At 43.0% G+C, this 20,585-nt stretch overlaps 1 protein-coding gene across 14 annotated transcripts in view; it reads left to right on the plus strand.

Moving 5' to 3' along the window:
* The window catches only part of FHOD3 (formin homology 2 domain containing 3), a 553,244-nt gene that overhangs the window by 349,305 nt on the left and 183,354 nt on the right, over positions 1-20,585 (plus strand). For all 14 annotated transcript variants that reach the window (XM_044447289.1, XM_044447292.1, XM_044447291.1 and 11 more), the window contains 3 exons: positions 9,834-9,928; positions 16,430-16,573; positions 19,138-19,376. In XM_044447289.1, the coding sequence (XP_044303224.1) occupies positions 9,834-9,928; positions 16,430-16,573; positions 19,138-19,376 (478 nt within the window). The remainder of the gene's footprint in view (positions 1-9,833; positions 9,929-16,429; positions 16,574-19,137; positions 19,377-20,585) is intronic.

A 20,585-nucleotide genomic window follows, 5' to 3' on the forward strand; every position in this document is an offset into this window, starting at 1 on the left:
TTCTGACCCTCTATGGGTTCAGGGAGAGGTAAAACACTCCTCCCAGCAAACTTTCAAAGGGAAACAGAGTTATACAGGCTTTCCTATTTAAGGAAATAATGGGAAGTAATCTCAAATATTTAAAAGATTTTGCCTGTTATGGCAGGTATACAGTTGTTGTTAAGCCAAAGGGAGAGTCCAGTAACAAGGTCAAACAAATCCAAGATCAGATACTGTTAGAAAAAGTAAAGATAGCACCATAAAGAATTGACAAGAAAGCAGACAAGCTCAACTTGTCTGTTGCTCCAGTGACTGACAGACTCAGAGTGAGCCTTAAATAGGACATGGACTTCCTAGAGTTTTCACAGACAGGTGGAGCCCTTCTCCTTGTAAGCCACTGTGCTTTGGAAGCCTTTGTCATGGAGGAAACTTTGGCATGATGCTTGCTTCAGAACCAGAGTCCTTGAAATCTGAAGGAGGGTTGGTTCGAGGGACTTTTCTGGGGCTAAGGGCACTCAGACAAGATAGTGACCTTCTGATCAAGCTCACTGTTGGTGCAAATACATTTGTTCTGAGGAATAGTCCATTTCCTGCCAGCAAAAGTAGAAATCAGATTTCTCCCAGTAATACCATATTTGTAGCAGGATTCTTCTTGCCCTTTCTAATCCATTTCTATGGACCAGAAAGATGGATATGAATGTCACTGAGCCCCAAAGGGGTGAGAGAATCTAGTTATTACTGTAAATCCCCTACACCCTAATCTACCATGAAATGTCAAAACATTGAATAAAAAGATAGTTTTCCCATTTTGTTCCCATATCCTACAATATTTCAACAAAAAAATCTTTTGGAGGATCTGCCTTTTAACATTATTCTCCTTCTAATATCACATCATTCAAAATGATGCCATTCATTGTCAAGAATATTTTGTTAATGTGCAAGTCCTTCATAATTTAGTGTTTGGGCTTGGTACACATTTTAATTCAGGGGGTTCTTCATGGTCTTGTGCATCACACATATAGGCTCCTTGCACATATGTAGGGCTTCTTTGGGAAGATTCAAAAGCTGATTAATTATTGCCATTATTTGGCAGGAGCACTGGGCATGCCCAGCATGCGAGGAGGAACTCCCACCTGGTCCTCAGTTCTTCTTTGATGGCCATTAGGGGTGCGTGGGGAAAGAGGGGGGAGTTCTTCTGACTAGCCTACCTTACCCTTTTTCCTGCGTCCTTCTCTGGCATTGCTGCTTCTTCACAATCTCTTTTTCAGTCCCTGTTCACTCTCCATTTTCCTGTGAATTCTTTTTTAAAGATTCCTTTTCTTTCTCTCCCTATTCCTACTTCCCCACCACTCACATTTCTCTCCCTCTGCCTTTCCACTCTCTACAATGGCGCTCAAGGCATTATTTCAAATCTACAGTGAATTTCAAAACTGCATTTCAAAATTGTGGCAGTAAACTACCGCCAACCCATCCACACCTAGGCTCCCATACTAGTGGACAGATGACTGGATAGATTCAGTACAGAAAGGGCGAACCACAGCCGGACGGATGGGTCCCAGCCAACCCCTACCTCCCAGACACTTCACACTTTGTAAGTGGCAACGGCCTGCTTATCCATATCAATCTAGAACCATTATGGTTCCACAGCAAAGGTCAGCTACTCAAAGCAGACTGACTGACCTCCACATCTGCCCTTGCCAGGGCTGCCAACCCCCAGATGAGTCAAGAAGACACCTGTGACTCCCATTTCAGCCTCACCCTTCTTCAAACCATGCCTCCAGCACTTTTCCCATGCCTGGGCTGAGACCACCTCAAATTCTGGGTTTCTCTCCATTATTCCTCACAGCTACTGCATCAAGTTTGAAAGCCTTCCACCTCTTGGTACTGTGAAGCAGAAGACCCCTGCCCTAAACCTCTGCTAGAGGAGATTTCATCCCTTCAAAAAGGAGCAATAAAACCTGTACATCCTGGTACCAACCCCAGTTCTTCTTCATGGTCATTATGCAATCACACATATGGGCTTTGCCACAGCGCACAAGGTCTTGATCGGAGAGAAACTTCCAGAGCGCAGCATCACGGAGTGGATGGGAGTCCTGCCCTGCCCCTTCTGGAAGTCCAGATAATGGGAAGGGGCTCCTGCCTAGTCCCCCAGTTTCTTTTCAACCTCACACAAAGTGGCATCACCATCAGAACCTCTATTGGTCTAGCTCATGTTTCTCCTTTCATTCTTCTTTACACTCTCTATGTGCTAAAATAAATAAAACTTGTACCTTCTTCCTCTTCTGCAAAGGGGAGAAGGAATAATTCCCCATTTCTCCCTTTGCACTGCTTTCTAGCTGCTTTCTCTTCTGACCACATGGCCAGTACCTTGTGCGCTGACTGCCCCCTGGCCTTGGACGGCCATTTCTAGTATACCCTTACCTTGCCTCTCCCAACAGGGGGCCAAGAAACCGCCTCCTGCCACAGACCCTACCAGACGCATGAAGGAAAGGACCACCACTACTGCCTCTCCAGCCATGGCAGATGCAGGCTGCCCCTAAACCCAAGAGGCACTAAGCAATATATGCTATTCATTTAGGGGGTGGGGGGAGAGTGGCATCATTTGTTTGAAATAGAGGAAGGCAGGCCATCCAGAAGAGGGAAGCAGTGCATTTCTTATTGTCATACCTGCCATTTTCATTTTAGTGCTTTTGATGCCATTGGTTCAGACACTTTGATTTACTGAAATGTTTAGCAAGACTTACAATCTAGAACAGGAGGCTCTTTAAGAGCTAGGATATCACAAGAATGATTTTGAAAGAAAGAACAATAAAGACAAAAAGCTCTTTAAAAATCTGGATAACATTACAACAATAATCCTTATTAATGCAGAGAAGATTGAAAATTACAGGAGTGAAATATTTTTTGTGTTAACATTTCTGACATAGAAAGAGAGCAAGTCAGAAGGGGCCTCCCAGGCCATCTAGTCCGACCCCAGCTCCAGCCAGTTCCACTCATGACATGCATACCATGTGCATGTCCAGCCTATCCTTAAGCACCCTCACCATACCCTAGGGATTCTAACCATCAGGAAGTACTTCCTGGCATACAAATTGAACTTAGGGTCCTGAGCTTTGCTTCATTGGAACACGTCCTGCCCACCTCCATGTGACACCCCCTCACGTACCTATATGTCACCAACAGATCCCCTCGGAGTCTCCTCTTCTCCACGCTGAAAACACCCAGTTCCCTTAGTCTTGCCTCATACAGCTTTCCCCACAACCCAGCCAACATTCTTGTGGCCCTGCGCTGCACCAATTTTAACCTGGGTATATCTTTCCAATAATGTGGAGCCCAGACAAGAACACAGTACACCAGTTGTGGGCTCACCAGAGTTGTATACAGTGGCAGTAATACATCTCTCAGTCTAAAATCCACGCTTCTGGCTATGCAACAAAGGGTGGTGCTTGCCCTCTTGACTGTCGCATCACGCTGCTGACTCATGATTAGCCTGCAGTTGATCAGTACCCCGAGATCCCTTTCACAAGTGCTGCTCTTCAGCCACTTGTCCCCTAGCCTGTACTTAACGACACCCATTCCTGTGCCCCAAGTGCAAGACCTTGCTCTTATCCCCATTGAAAACCATCATGTTGTCCACGGCCCACTGCCATAGTCTATCCAGGTCCTTCTGGATCTGGAGTACCTGCTCCTCAGTTCTGGCCACTGCTCCCATTTTAATATTGTCTGCTAACTGGTCTGTAATTCCCCATGTCCCCTCTACTACACTTTTTGAAATTGGAACCACTGATGCCACCTCCAGTCCTCTGGAACTTCACCTGTTTTCCATTAGGCCTCAAAAATGGAGGCCAATGAGTGCGAGAATACCCCCGCCAATTGCCAAAGTACCCTTAGGTGTAACTTGTCAGAGCCCAGTGCTATTGTATCATCCAGTGCCCTGAGGAGCCCCTTGACTTCAAGGGGGGTGACTCTAATCTCTGCCCCATATCCTCGGCCACATCCAGTCCCCCACATAGATTTCCCCCATCCTGCTTTGGCAAGAACACAAAGGCAAAATATTCATTTGGCACTCCTGCCTATTCCCTCACATCAGTCACTGAATCCACTTCTTCCTTATTAAGTGGTCCCATCGCCTGTCTCCCCTTCATCTTGCTATTTACATGTTGATAGAAGCCCTTTTTGTTGCTCCTGATATTCTTTGCAAGTCTCAGCTCATAATCAGCCCTAGCCTTGCGAAAAATCCATCTGCAGCAGGCCTTCTCCTCCCAGTATACCCTTTTGTCTACTTGCCCCAATGCCCATTTCCTATGGAGGTTCCTCTTACATCTAATCCCTCTTATAACCTCTTTTTGCATCCATGGTGGCACTCTCCTTTGCCTCCCTGCCTTAATAACTAGCGGTATTGTCAAGGCTTGCACCTCCAAGATCTCCCTTTTGAGTGTCATCCACCTCTCCTGAACTCCCTTGCCTTCCAGTACCCTCACCCAGGAGACTTTTCCCAATCTGGGCTTCAATTGACCAAAGTTGGCCCTCGTGGAGTCCCAGCTTCTAGTACTTGACTCATCCCCATTCCCCTGATCTCAGAGCAAAGCATGGAGTGATCACTCGCATCCAGAGCTCCCCTAATCTTCACCTAAGCTCCTCCCTGTTGGTCAAAACCAAGTCAAGGGTATTTCCTCCTCTCATCACCTCCTGGACCTTCTGCGTGAAAAACCCTCCCACTATAGCATCTAGGAAGCAATGTGACCTGTCTGTTGCTGCTGAGTGAGTCTCCCATAATTACTGTGTCCCTCCCCCAATATATCCTTTGATTCTGGTCTATTAGGGCATCATCCAGGATCTCCAGTTAACCTGGAGGGTGTTAACATACCCCCCACAGTCAGGTCTCTCCCCTGTCAAAACCCAGACCACCTCTACCAGATCCCCATCTGTGCCACATTTTATCTCATTGCATCCTATCCCTTCCCTGACATATAGAGCTATGTCCCCTCCCCTCTTTCCCTTCCTGTCTTTTCTAAACAGGTGAAACCCCTCTATGTTTATATTCCAGTCTTGACTTTCATCCCATCAAGTGTCCATAATCCCCACTAGGTCATAACCTCCTATTCCCAGGAGAGCTTCAAGCTCTTCCTGCTTATTACCCATGCTCCTAGCATTGGTGTACATGCATCTCAGCTCCTTCCCACAGATCTCTTTCTTTGGGATCCCCCACCTCCTTCTTCCATCTTCCCTTCCTTGTAGGAGTCCTACCAGCCCCTGCAGTACCTCTAACGCCCTGGTCCCAAAACCCTGGTCATGACAATTTGGGACCAGGCTTCCTGCAAGCCTGTCTATACTCATACAAGGCTTCCCAAGTTTACTCCTTATTTGCTGTACTTTTGCTCACAGGTTGAAAGCTTAAAAAATCCAAGCAGACTTCTGGTGTATAAACAGGTCTGTTGATATAGAGGGTGTTTTTATTTTGTTATTGTTGTGTTTATAACTGTGTTTTAGTGCATATATTTTATTATTAATCAAGTTTTATTTCTGGCTGTAAGCTACTTTGAGTATCATTTTCCTTTGTCAGACAGGCAGGGCAAAAATAAAATCTACTTCATAAATAAATGCAGTGTTCACATCATATGGGCCATGATTGTTGGCATGTGCGCAACTAGTATAGCGTCAGCAGGCCCTGCTGGGTCCACATCACCAACTCTGCTTTGCCTAATTCCTTGCCTCCCAGCACCGAGCCTCATAAACATGCTTCACACACACCCATGCCACTAAACCACAGCTGTGGCTGCTGACCGGCTATGGGAGAAGCCAGAGGCCACCCTTGCACACTGTTGTATTTGGCAGATTCCCTTTAGAGCAAAGGGGAAATCCAAGATTGCAGGAGGCACTGCCAGGCATCCTGCCTTTCCCTCTGTCTATGACAAAAGCAGCTGCCCCTTTAGAAGGGTCTGTTGCACCCAGCAATCTTGGTATGATGTTGCAGAGCAGGCAGTCTTTTGGGACTATGTGCACATTTCATAATTTGAGATGCTGCCCTGGGCATCACCACAAAATGACAGTCCTGGCAAAGGACAAGTAATTGACCAGACATGTAGTCTGATCCCCAGCACACGAAACAGCACCTTTGAACCTTCAGTTTTCAGCACCAAGAAAAACCTATTTCACAGCAATTTTCAACTGGCAGTAAGAAAATGTAGGGACTGGTCCTGCTTCTCTAAAAATGCAGCAGTCCAAGATGAAGGTTTCAGACTCTGAAGATGAACTGGAAGAACAGGCTGGGCCAGAATGGTGAGCTGAAATGCCAAGATTCACAAGCTTCAATGTACGCCAAGTGGCTGGTGAAAATCCAATGTTTCTGGTTCAGGTGGGAGACACTGGAACAGGGATGATCAGAAGGAGAGCAGTGCGACTTTATGAGCCCAGTGGTTCAACATCAAGTCAAATGAGCTGGCCAATTAAGTATTGTCCTGCATCGCAACTGTCTGGCCCACAAGCAGCATGAACCACCCTGAAAGGTTGGGGGAGAGAAGTACCAATTCACAATAGAAAATGTGTTTTAAAAGAGGGAGTAATTGGGCACATTCTAGGCTGCAAAAGGTTTATGTGGTAGGTGCATTGTCACCTACCATATTGCCATTCCCTTACTATTATATGCTCCTCAAAAGGCTGATTGGATGGGGATTCTGCCAAAGTTTTGCATTGTGATTGTTCATTCTGGGTTTCTCAAGTGCATGGTGGAGGAGAGATGCATTTGTAATTCATAGTGATAGTTTGGAAAACTTCTTCACAGCAATTCTGTTCAAGGGCTGGAAGAAAAGGCACACTGAAATCCATCCACTGTTCCCTACCCCTGTCCCCAGTTCAGAAAAATGCAGTGAGCTGAAATAGGAGAGACATGCCTACAGAGACTGCCTTCAGCATGTAATGTAGCAGTGGGCAGTTTTCAGGAACAGTGTAATTATTTTAAACTGTTTTCTGTTCTTAAACACATAACCCACATGATCAAAATACACATACGTTCTGCTTTTATTTCATTAAAATAGAGCATCATTTGAATGGCAATTGTCTCCAATACTGTATTTTATTTCTATACTGTTGTTTCTCCAAAGTATACATTTTACTCACAACAGTCCTATAAAGCTTAGAGAGATGTGAGATTGCCTCATACCACCTGTGATGTTCTTGATCAACTTTATTCTGATTTTTCCTCCCTTATCCTATGAGTAATGGGCAGGAATCTTGACTTGATGTGAAAGCCATGATTTCTGCAAAATTACAATCTTGAAATGGAATGGGGGAGGAAGATGATCAAATAAGGCTGTAGCAGATGCTGCAATGGTTTCAGTTTTTATCCAGAGCTGCTAGAGTTGCCCCTAGGACTGCTTCCTGCCTTTGGGAAAAAAGGGTCAAGTCTGTTTGCCTTTGTTGCTCCCAGCAGCACAAGGTAAAACCTGAAGCCATTACTCCACCTGTATCTGCAGTTAATATCTACAGCTGCTGGAAGAAGTAATCCAGAGGTTTCAATTCAGGTGCATCCAGTATACTGATGACTTCCAGCTCTATGGTTGTTGGTTAGGGGAAAGCCTTACTTGGGATTTTGGATTGAGCAAGATCACATTATCACAGAAAGTTCTATTTTCTAGCTTGGGTTATCCCTGGATCCTTCTGGTCACAGAGATGGCAAAGAGTGCACTTGAACAATTGTATTCAGTTGTACCATCTGTGACCTTTCCTGAGTTGGACTGATTTGGCAGAAGTTAGCCATACCTTGTCATATCATATATGGCTGTTATAGCATACTCTACAGGATGTAGAGTGTCTGGAAGGTTAAATTAATGCAAAACATAAGCTCCTAGGCTGCTAACCAGTGCCTTTTATCAAGGACATACTATTCCAGTACTGAAAGATTTGTGTTGGTTCCCAAATGTTTTTCAGGTGAAAGTCAAGTTGTTGGTTTTAACTTTGGAAGTCCCAAATGGCTTAGGGCTAGGCCATCTTTAGAGCCACCTGTCTCACTATAAACCTGTCCACTTAATAAAATCTGCAAGACAAGCTGTTTTGAGGATGCCATCACTCACAGAGGCCCACTTCCTCCTGTGTTGCACCCAAACTCCAGAATAAATACCCCTTGAAATTATCATTAGTCATTTGATACAATCAGTTGTCTCTTTGATTTTAGTAAAGGTGTCAAGATACCTTTAATTTCTCCTTTTACTTGCTTTAGTGGGTTTTCTTGTTGAAGGGTTTCTTGTTGTTTTCAATGCTTGCTTTAAAATGTCATGTACCACCATAGGTGGTAGAAAATACTTGAAAATAAAAAACAGTGATTTGGACTTGCACAGATACTGTCATTTAAGTAAGGTTGTGCAATCTTTGCTGGATACAAAGTAGTGGTTTGACTTTTCACTGCAGAATAAACTTCCAGTGATCTAAGAAACAATCCTATGCAAGTATAGGAAAAAGAGTATGGTGGAAGTTGTAAAATATACAGATGGATCTGATGAATGAAAACTAAGCTACATATAGGGGTATGAAGATCAGACTAGAATCCAGCTCTCTTGTACTCACCAGACCTTTTCCATTTTCAGCCTTGGCCAGGAGGTGACTCAGGCTCAGATCAAGACCATGAACTTGGCTAGCAGTTTATTTGCACAAAGTATGCAGAACCCATAAGTCATTTGTGTAGAAGCAGAACTCCACTTAAACTCACTTCCTGCTGAATGCCCCAGCAAATGCTCAGCAAGTGGTAGTTTTGGAGTGGAAAGAAAGTGGGCCAGAGTCCAGTGAGCTGAGTTGAAGAAATCCAACGGATCCCTACCCAAAACCCAGTTTCCTCATACATTGCTAGCTACATATTAGAGTTGCTATGGGGTGCTGCTAAAAGCAGCATCCCTCTGATGGCTTCTTCTACTCAGTCCTGTAACACATAGGAGTGTTCAACATATGTTGTAGCTGCATCATTGCGAATGTTCCCACCTCATATCATTGGCTGTTTGTGGTACAGACAGATAAACTTTACCCATATTGCTGTAGAAAAAGTTAGACATGACCTTACTTTTGGGAGATGATGCTTTTTTGGGGCAGCATCCTCATAGAAGATGTAATAAAATTCCACTCAGATCTAAGGTACCAGTCCTACATAAGTATATGTGGAAGTAATTCCTATTGATACCAGCAACAGTGCTGGTTATGTTGTGCCTTTGGGTAAAACATAATTGGTGGGTTTCCTTTCTTTAGTAGGCCCATCAGCTCCACACTCTCTGCCATCTCCTTACTCATCATTGAAAGGGCTGTAACTTCCTGCTTCTTCCTCCCCACTACAAGCAAGAAAACTGTGGTTACTTGTCCTCCTTACTCATTCTTCCCAGTCATCACTCACTTGTCTTCTTGAGCCAAAGGAAGAAGGCAGGTGAGTGAGTAAACATCAATGGCAAGTAGAAGCTTTAGCAGCCAGAAGGCTTTTAGAGATGAACCCCTTGACAAGCCATAGGTGTTGTTTCCAGCCATGCCAACACTCAGTATCAGCCATACTGTACTAGGTTTACTTTCAGATAAAAATGCATAGACTCTGCAAGACTCTGTAAAATTAAAATAATTAGACTCATGCTGTTTGAGGAATGCTAGGAGTTGTAGGAGATTCTCCTCTCTAAACATGCATAGGATTGCACCATTTCTTAAATTATTTTGTTACTTGTAAGCCACATAGGAAGGCCTTTGGCAGTTATAAGCGGCATGTAAATATATAAATAAATAAACAATCTGCAGTAAATTACTTATTTTGCATCTTGCTAATATTAAACCCTGCTTGTACATTACCATCTGATCCACATTGCTAATAGTTCTTAACCTCTGAACTATTTTAGATCTGAAGGCATGGTCCAATGTCATGGAGATCCTGGAAGAAAGGGATGGAGTTGACACAGAACTTCTGGTTTATGCAATGACTTTAGTAAATAAGGTTTGTTTCATTTATTTATTTATTTATTTATTTTATTTGCTTGAAGATCACCCATTAACATTTTGCTGTCTGGGTGACCATTACAATAAAAATACCAATAAGTAACATAAATAAAATAGTATTAAAATCATAATAAATAAATAAGATAAAATAATATATAAATAATCAAGTAGCAGATAAAACATAATATATTAAAACCAGTGCAAATTAATATAAAGCTAATCTAAAAAGTTGTTATTCTATCTGCTTAGAGTGTGGGGAGTCAGTTTACATTAGAGACTCAGAATCTCTGGCCCTTTGGGGTTCTCCAAAAGACTGTGTACCCATTTTCCAACCACAGATGGCTTGATGGTTTCCTGGCTTTTGTACAATTCTTTTCCATTTTAAAGATGGAACTGCCTCTTGCAAGTCTTAGTTAGTGGCAGCAAGAGCTTTAAACTACACTACACTGGTATTTTTGTTTTGGTTTTTTGTTTTATCTTCCCTCTTTGTGCTATACCTCTAGCAGCAAGGAAATGTGGTCTCCAAGGGGTTCTCCAAAATGGAGTTTGGCCCTCTAATGAGGCCTCTGCAATCCCTTGGGAGCCTATTCCATACCCTAGGGGTCCTAAACATCAGGAAGTATTTCTTGACATCCAGCCTGAAGCGTGGTTGCTTGAGCTTCATCCCATTGGAACATGTCCTGTCCTCCACTGCAGAGAAGAACAGGTCACGGCCTTCCTCCACATGACAGCCCCACACATACCTATGAATCACTAAAAGATCCCCTTGGAGTCTCCCCTTCTGCAGGCTGAAAAGATCCAGTTCCTTCAATCTGTCCCCATATGTCATCCCTCCCAACCAAGCTACCATTCTTGTGACCCTGCACTGAACCAAATCTAACCTGGCTATGTCTCTCCTATAATGTGGAGCCCAGAACTGGAAACAATACTCCAGTTGTGGGCAGACCAGAGTCGTGCAGAGCAGTATCAATACTTCCCTACACCTGGAAGCCACACTTCTGACTATAAATCCAAGAGTAGCATTTTCCTTCTTAACTGCCATGTCACATGTTCTGCCTGCTGTCAACAAATACCCCAAGATCCCTTTCACAAGTGCTGCTCTCCAGTCACTTGTCCCCCATCCTGTACCTGTGACACCTATTCCAGTGTCCCAAGTGCAAGACCTTGCACTTACCCACATTGAATACAATCCTGTTGTCTGCTGCCCACTTCCACAGTCTATCCAGATCCTTCTGGATCTGGAGTACCTGCTCCCCAGTCGTGGCTACTGCCCTCACTTTGATATCACCCACAAATTTAGTCAGCAGACTGGTTATCCTCTCCTCTGGTCACTGATAAAAAGGTTGAACAGAATCAGTCTCAGAACTGAGCCCTGGGAGAATCTGCTTGTCACCAGCTGCCATCCTGATGATTCCCCACTGATAGTCATTGATAGTCATAGTGAAGTTACACCATCACACTCAGATGACTGTCCAGTTCCATGAATGCCTCTAGTGCAGGAGAGCCCACAACCTCCCTATGTAATTGGTTCCATTCTCATACTGCTCAAATGGTCAGTAATTTTTTCCTATTATCCGGCCAGAATCTAGCTTCATGTAAATTAAGTCTGTTATTACACGTCCTGTACTCAGGAATGGTTGGAGAGAAATCTTGTCCTTCTTCTTTATGACAGCCTTTCAAGTACTTGTAGAGTGCTATCATTTCACCCCTCAGTCTTCTCATCTCAAGGCTGAACATGCCCAGCTTTCTCAATCTTGCTTCACAGTGCTTTGTTTCCAGTTCTTCTGTTTGTTTCCAGATCATTCTTTTTGCCCTCCTCTGAACCCTTCCCAGTTTGTCTGCATCTTTTTTAAATTGCAGTGCCCAGAAATGAACACCATACTCCAGATGAGCCCTAACCAGTGCTGAATGATTAATGCAGCTTAAAGGGGCATTTGCTGTTTTTGCAGCCACATCATGTTGTTGCCTAATATTCAGCATGTGTTCTACCACAATTCAAAATCCTTCTCATTTGCAATATCGTTCAGCCAAATATCTCTGTCTTGTAATTATGCATTTGGTTTCTTTTTCCTACGTGCAGAACTTGACATTTGTCCATACTGAATTTCATTCTATTTTTTTCCTTCAGTGCTTCAACCTATCAAGATCACCTTCCATCTTATTTCTGTCTCCCAGAGTATTAGCTATTCCACCCAGTTTTGAGTCATTTGCAAATCTGATTATCATTCCCTGCACTTCCTCATAAAAATCATTAATACAGATGTCGAAGTGCACTGGGCCCAGGACTGAACCCTGTGGCACCCCCTTGTTAGGTTGAGAAGGTGCCATTGATAACCACTCTCTGAGTCCAGTTTTTTAGCCAGTTGTGGACTCACCTAATAGTTGTTTTATCTAGCCCACTTTTTGCTAGTTTACTAATCAGGATGTCATGGGGCACCGTGTCAAAAGTTTTGCTAAAATCTAGATATCCACAGCATTCCTTCATTTCATCAGGGAGGTTACCCAGTCAAAACCTGAAATTAGAATGGTCTAGCAGGATTTATTCTTGAGAAATCCCTGTTGGCTTTTAGTAATCACTGTATCATCTTCAAGGTATTTGCAGACTAATTGTCTTATAATGTGCTCTAGAATTTTTCTAGATTGGTCTGTAGTTCCCAGCTTCATCTTTTCCTTTCTTGAAGATGGGGACAACATTAGCCCTTCTCCAGTCATCAGGCACTTTCCCTGCCCTGGATGATTTCTTGAAGATAATAGTGCCTCTGAGAGATCTTCCACCAGCTAATTTATGACTCTAGGGTGGAGTTCATGGGACCATGGAGATTTGAATTCATTTAGCCCAACTAGATTATCATTGGCCATTTTCCTATCAATCTTAAGCTTCCATCCTGTTCCTTCTGCTTGTACTTACCCTATGTCAGAAAAGGTTGTAGATCTTTTGGGAGGAAACTGAGCCAAAAGTAAGAGTTAAGCACTTTTGCCTTTTCTTTGCCATCTGTAATCATTTTGCCATCCATGTTGAGTAGTTGATCTCCCTTCTCTTTCATCTGTCTTTCACATTAGACATATCTGAAGAAGGCTTTCTTGTTGATTTTAGCAACCCTCTCTAGCCTCAGTTCATTCCTAGCTTTAGCCTTCCTCATGCTGTCCCTTCAATTCTGTGCTGCCTGTGTATATTCTTCCTTTTTAGCCTGGCCTTCCTCCCACTTCCTTTACATGTTCTTTTTTGTTCTCAAATTATCTCTTAGCTTTTTGTGAAGTCACATGGACTTTCACTGCTGCCTTCTCCACTTTTACCTTGTTGGAATTGTTTGTAGTTGTGCCTTTCAAAATTCTGTTTTTAAGGTTTCCCACTCTTCTTGGACTCCTTTTCCCTTTAGAGTGTCTTGCTGTGGGACTTTGCTTATCACTGTTCTGAGTTTAAGTTTGCTTTCTTGAAATCCAGGGCACATTTTTGGCTACTTTTGGCTTTTGCTTCCTTTATAGTTGAGAATTCAAGTACGGCATGGTGCGACTGTATTAAGAGGGAGGGGCACACTAAAGACACCGTGTTCCCTTACTGCCATTATAAAACACTCCAGGAAGCAAGTTCACTCACCAGGCCTCTTTACTGCTGTTTAACAACTTCGTTCATGGCTGTGCTGCCCGAAGTGCCAAAGCCCTTGCCTGCTCCAGCCCTTTCTCCTTCCCTATCTATGGCAACAAGCAGTGTCACCCCTAGAGTGATAGGGAGCTGTGTGTCTTGGTCGCAGGGTTTCCCCTCGTTGTTCCCCTCCAGCTGTCTGCGAGCAGTGGCAAAGCCAGCCCATCACAATCTACATGTGCGTTTCTTCCTCGGTCCCTCTCCTCCATCTCTCTCTGTTTCTCTCTCCGCCCCACTCCCTTCCTTGGCTTCGTATTTATATCTTCCTTCCACACACCACTCCACCCAACCCAGCTGTTCCTTCATCGGCCAACAATTATGTACAGCTGCACACCCACCTACATGTCCCAGCCATTGGAGTCCCATGAGTCGTTCTGCCTAAGCAGATTCCCAGCCATGCCCTGTTGCTCCGTTGAATGCCCCAGGAAAATGGATGAGCCCCTCTACTTCCTCACACATGGTCACTTTCTCCCTGTAGTTGCTACTTTGTCCACTAGGTCTTCTTTGTTGATTATTATTAATTCAAGGATAGCTGTTCCTTTTGTTCTTTCATCTACTTTCAGACTTTGAGGACTATTAGACTGAAGACCAAGGTAACTGATATTTTCTGGAGATTGACTTGGTCCACAATTATTCCTACAAGTGGGTACTTTTAAGAAGTGGACTACCAGAAAATTCCATTCCCATTCTGAGAATAAAAGAGTCTGTTGTTCTTGGTGCATGTTTAAGGGTCAAGGTGGAATTGATGGTGAGGTGGTGGGATGGTGAAGCCTGGGAAACGAGCTTTGCAGGCACAGAGATGACAGAGGAGGAAGAGCTTACCTCAAGACTGCTCCCTCCAGGTGTTCAGGCAGACTCTGGGATCCAACAGGATCTAGAAGTGCTAGGAGAAGACATGGGAAAGGAGCCAGAGGAACCTGGTCTGATCCTTGATCCCATAACACAGAGTTAGGGGAGAAGGGCTAGCCGGCTAGAGGGCCTGTGTACACCTAGAAGTCTTGCCTATGTCACAAGAGTCACTTCCAGAGGGGTGGGGCCGAGGTTTACTCAAAAAGAGGATTCTCAGAAATAGTTTCTTGTTTGGGTTCCACAAACTGCTGTGTGCATGCTCAGAGACTTTATTTGCTGGCTGTAGCTTGCTGGATATACATAAGAAATAAAGAGTTTTGCCAAACAACTTTCTGTTTTTTGAAAGAGAGAAGAGAGGAACCTAGCTTCCTACAGTTACCATTCTTACTGTGTATTTGCCTCTGAAGGAGCCAGCTGGTAGTTTGTTTGGTTTTTCTTTGCGGGGGGGATGTTATGATCCTGTAGCCTCCAGTTACTGACCCTTGGTTTATATGAAACAAAGCTTGTATTCTACAACTTGTATCCTAAGTAATTGCCTAGGATTTTGGTCATACCATGTTATATTTTGTTAAGCAAATAAAGCAAGAGGCACAGCCTTCATTACATAAATCATGTGGTCTAATATAGGCATAATGGAGATAAAACTAGTCATAATCAGAGTCAGCTATTACAGTTTCTAGAACATAAGAACACTGTTGATTTCTATTTTTGAAAAAAGGTTACTGACTGTAATGAACTTAACAGATCAGAGTGTGAATGGTTTCTTCCGCTTTGAAAGAAGTTAAGGAAAAATATCTCAACTTTGTTTTCCTGTTTAGCTCTCTCAAGTATCCAATATTTACTAATTATTTCATTGTGAAAGGGAAACAAATAACCCTGAAACAACCTTGAATACATTAACATATTCCTAAGAGAAAACTAATAGTGAAGCAACCATAAGAAAATATTTAGGAAGCAGTCTTCCACATGAAATGGAACCGTTAAATACAGGAATGTATTTCCAGAACTAAATACCTATATTCAGGCAGGAAGATATGAGACCTTATTTACCCCTCTTGTATGCAAGCCTTAATATGGTGAGGGGGTTGGAGAGTGTCAGAGAAGCCAGACTCTCACTGCACTGCTCTCCTAGCAGCATCAATCAAGGTTGAATGATCAAAGTGGAGACACCAGACTAAGATGCAAGAGCAGCAGCAGGAGTTGGTGACACTGCTGGAGGATCTTTCACAGACAACACACCACAGTGAAGCTCAAGCTAACTCTGATTAGCAGTGTGCAGATGAAGGCAATGGTAAACCACTTCGGAATATTTCTTACCTTGAAAACTTATGAAGAAACATACCCAGATGAAATGAGAGATAGTGCTGGAAGATGAGACTCCCAGGTTGGAAGGTACTCAGTCAGTGACTGGGGAAGAGTAAAGACCAGTTCTAGACAGCATTATCACTAATAATGCAACCTGTTCAAAGCTAAAAGGAAGTTTAGTGATCAACATGCTCACAGAGGTGAAAAGAAAATTTGATGCCGTGCAATCCATATAACTGGAACATGAAAAGTGAGAAGTATGAATCAAGGCAAACTGGAAATTGAAATGCAAAATATGGAATAGTTAAATATTGCAGTACTTAGTGTGATAGACTTGAACGGGGCATTTTCAGTCAGACAAACACAATGGCTAGGTTCACACAACATGGCAGAGAACCCTGCATGGTTTCCATGTTGTGCAGATTTTTCCCCAAACTTAGTGGTCAAGATGATCATATAGTTCCTGCAGTCCCCACTCCATTCTCCTGGCCTTGCCATGCATCTTAGCAGCCCCAGTAAGTAGAATCCCATCTCCCAGTCTCCCATTGTTGCTCACACTTGCATTAAAGGATTTGTAAATTTCTGTGTCACACTGTATTGAATCTTACTTTGGACTTTCCTTCCTTCCCTGATCCCAGAATTTCCTATTCACCTAAATTTAATTTGTTTCAGAACAAAAGGATTGAAATCCTTTTTGCCTTTCAGACATTGGCCAGCTTGCCAGACCAGGATTCCTTCTATGACATTGTTGACTGTCTGGAAGAGTTGGGGATTGAAACTATTTCCCAGAGACACTTGAACAAGAAAGGAGCAGATCTGGACTTAGTAGAACAGTTCAACATTTATGAGGTAAAGGAACATGTCCTGTTCCAGGCACTGCACAGCCTGAATGTACTTCAAAGCTGAGGTTGCAAGGGAAATTTATCAAGAGTAATATTGGCTTATTTATTTTTACTTTAAAAGTGAACATCTGGTTATATTGCATACATTCAGGCATATGGTACTATAGGGTAGTTAATAGTACAATGCAACTCATGCTAAGACACAATAATACCAAAGGGTTTAAAAATATATTTATTTGGCTCTTTCGATGTATGCTATTCTGCAGTTAAACTTTTTAACACTGAGTTTCACATCCAATGTGAATAAAAGTTATTTCTAGCACTCACAAAAGTTCAGCTTAGAAATGATCCACATGCATTCTTATGAAATTGCATTACATCAGTTCTTATGCTCTTGGAGCAGCTGAATATAGAAGAAACCACATTTACCAACTTAAGATGACCAACATTTAAAGCAGGGATCTCAAAGTCAACTTACCTGGGGGCTGCTGGAAGTAGAGTCTGGGTGAGGCTGGGCCGCATCAAGTATTCCACCACCACGGTGGTGGTGGGCCGCTCATCCCACGACCGGCCTGGGCGCCGCCGGTGCTTTGAAGGCCTCAGGGCCCCTCTCCCGTGCCCCGCCCATCCCGACAATTGGCCTGCGGGCCGCGAGTTTGAGACCCCTGATTAACCAATGGGTACAGCATTTGGGATGCAGAATATGCATTTATTCAGTTTTATCCCCCATGCTATTCAACATCTACATGCTACCACTGAAGGCGGTTATCTGGAAATGTGGACTGAGATGTCATCAATATGTCAGTAACACTCAGCTCTGTGTCTCCTATTCACCCAACCCAGGTGAGGCAGTGGTGCCTGAGCAGGATAATGGCCTAGATATGGGCCAACAAATTGAAACGCTATCTATACAAGATGGAGGTATCATTAGCAGATAGCTTGTATATCTGGTTGAATTGTGTTCAAACCTCCACTGGAAAAGGGTTGCAATTCCCATGAAAGATCAGGCTCACTGCTTGGGGATGTTCCTGGATTGCTCACTGTCAGTTGAATCTCAGAGAGCCTTGTTGGCCTGAGGGTGATCAGCTTAGGCTGATATAACAGTTGTGGACAGAGATAGCCAGGAAGCAGTTACCTTTGCTTTGGTAACTTCCCAGTTAGATTACTACAATGTGTTGTATGTGGTACTACTGCACTCCCAAACTGAAGTTAGTTCAGAATATTGCTGCTCGGTTAATAACTGGGACTGACTGATTCAGCAATGCGTTGCCAGTGCTTTGTCAGAGTATTGGTGTTAACTTTAAAGTCGGTGTGACATGGTGGTTAGAGGATTGGATTGGGGACCTGAGAGATCTGGGTTCTAGTCTCAACTTGGTCAGGAAGTTCACTTCAGGCCAGTCACTCACACTGAAAGTGGTGTGGAGGAAAACTAAATAAACTGCCTTGGGTTCCTTGCAAGAAGAGAAAAGATGGAATATAAATACAATGGAAGAAGAAGAAAGAATGGTCTTGGGATCACAGAATTTAAAGGTACAACTCTCCTTGAATGTATGTGCTGGGGCATCTTATCTTTGACGTGGATCTTTTTCCCAGACATTTTGGAGGTCTACTTCTAGGTTATTATGGCTGCTCTATTAATCCCTGTACTGATTATTTTTTCACACAACATTGTTTATTATTCATTTAAATATTTTATTTTCAATTTTAATATGGCATTTTAGTTTTTAACTGATTTTAATCCACTAAGGCAGACCTGGGCATTGTACGGCCCGCGGGCCACATCCGGCCCGATGGCTGACCCTGACTGGCCCACATGAGGTCACTGGCAAATTAAAAGTCAATGCAAATATATATTGTCGTAATATAGATGCTTACTATGTTAAGCACTGGGAGATTACATATGTTGTAAATTTGCACTATATAAGTAAAATTGAATTGAATTTATTGCTTTTCATGTAATGTTAATGTTAATGTTTTTGTGAATATTCATTAAATAGTGTTGTTCTGTGCTCCACATTTTCATTGCATCATTGTAATGTTTCATTTACTGTTTTTATAGGGATATATATTGAGCAGAGCTGTAAGTGTATTGGTCTGGCCCTTAACAACTGTCAAAGTTTCTCATGTGGCTCCATAGGAAAATTAGTTGCCCACCCCTGCACTAAGGGATCATTTGTTATTGGGCGAATTAGAAATGTACCAAATAAGTTAGCATTCAGGCTTTTAGAAGTAGCTTGTTGGAATTGGCTGAATGGTGAATACTTTTTTATAGTCCAGTGCCCAATTATGATGTCAGAAACTGTCTAGGAACTATAGGATTCTTCACTAAATAGCTAAAGTGCAGAGTTCTTTGCTAATGCCACTAAAATAGCCTATAGTAGCAAATCCTGTTCTGTAAAACAATAAGATATATTCTTCTGCCTTCCAAAGTTCCTAAAGTAGCTTAACCTTCAAGTTGTTGGGGTGGAAGGAACAGATAGCGCCAATGAGATGGATCTCACATAAGATTAGTACAGGAACTGCAAAGCATTAGCTATTGTGTTCACAGGTTTCCCTTCCATCTCTTTGCAGATGACACTGAGACACGAGGATGGGGATGACAATGGTGAACCTCTTCCTAGTGGCCGCAAAGACAGAAGAAGAGCCAGTCTTGGCTGCAATGAATGGAGAGGACTGGAACGTAGAAGAAGCCGGAGACATTCCGTTCAGAGTTTCAAGAGCACTTTATCAGCTCCTACCAGTCCCTGCACTCAATTGAGCCACAACTTCATGTGTGGCCATGGGCAGGGCACCACAGATCTAAGTGAAAAGTGAGTGCAAGGAATAGGAAATGTTACTTGATTTTCATTTTTTTTATGCCTTTCCATTTCATTCCTATAATTCCTTGCCTTGTTCCCCAAACTCTAACTCTACTCTACTCTGCCTAAAATGAAAATTCTGTTAAATCATACAGGGTGGGGCATAAAGATCTCCCACATTTTGAAGGGGTATAAAAAGTGAACAAAGCTATCTAGAAAAAACTTGCACATATTTTTGAAAAGTACATAAAAGCAGTTTTGTTTTAATGGGTTTTAAAAATCTTATCAAACAGATGGTGGCCATTGTTGGCAATACATTGCTGAAGACATTTCTGGAAGTTCTCCATCATTCTCTGGGTAATCTCAGGTGGAATTGTGTCGATTTCCTGTTTTATCCTTTCCTTCAAGTCCTCAAGAGATTGAGGACAATATTTGAAAACATTTTCCTTTAGGTATCCCCAAAGGAAAAATTCACATGGACTTAAATCTGGTGATTGTGCCGGCCACCCCATGTCTCCCCTTAAAGAGATCAAACCCCCAGGGAATATTTTCCCTCAACACCCCAAGCAATTGTCATGCTGTGTGAGCTGTGGCTCCGTTCTGTTGAAACCATACATGTTCTGCATCCATATCGTCCAGTTTGGGGCCCAGAAAGGTCTCCAACATTTCAACGTACCACTTGGAGGTCCCAGTTACTGTTGCACCACCTTCCTCAAAAAAGTATGGACCAATCACACCAAAGCTGGCAACTGCAAATCAGTTATGCGAGGAAAGTGGAGTGGTCGTTTATGGAGTTCACTAGGGTTATGTTTAGCCCAGTAGCAAGAATTCTGCTTGTTTACGGCTCCACTGATACAGAAGTGAGCCTCTTCGCTACTCAGAAGAACAGCTGTAGTGGAAACCTGTTCAAGAATTTCCGCACTTAGGGCTCTGCAGTTGGCATGATCTCACTCACTTGAGACAACATCATTTTGTAAGATGCAGTTTTAAATCGGCATGCAGAATCCTCCTCAAACTCTGACTTGTTAGCCCCAATGCCATGTCATGCTTATGAGTAGAATGCCTTGGCAATTGCAGAATGGATGCTCTTACTGCTTCCACATTTTCTGGCATTCTAATGGTCCTAGGTCTGCCAAGTGTTTTTCTCTTCATTGTGGATCCAGTTGCCCAAAGGTTAGAAATCCATAGCAAAATCATTTTCCAATCTGCTACAGATGCATT

Source organism: Varanus komodoensis, unplaced genomic scaffold (assembly GCF_004798865.1).
Source record: "Varanus komodoensis strain SLA01 unplaced genomic scaffold, ASM479886v1 scaffold51, whole genome shotgun sequence".
Lineage (NCBI taxonomy): Eukaryota > Metazoa > Chordata > Lepidosauria > Squamata > Varanidae > Varanus > Varanus komodoensis.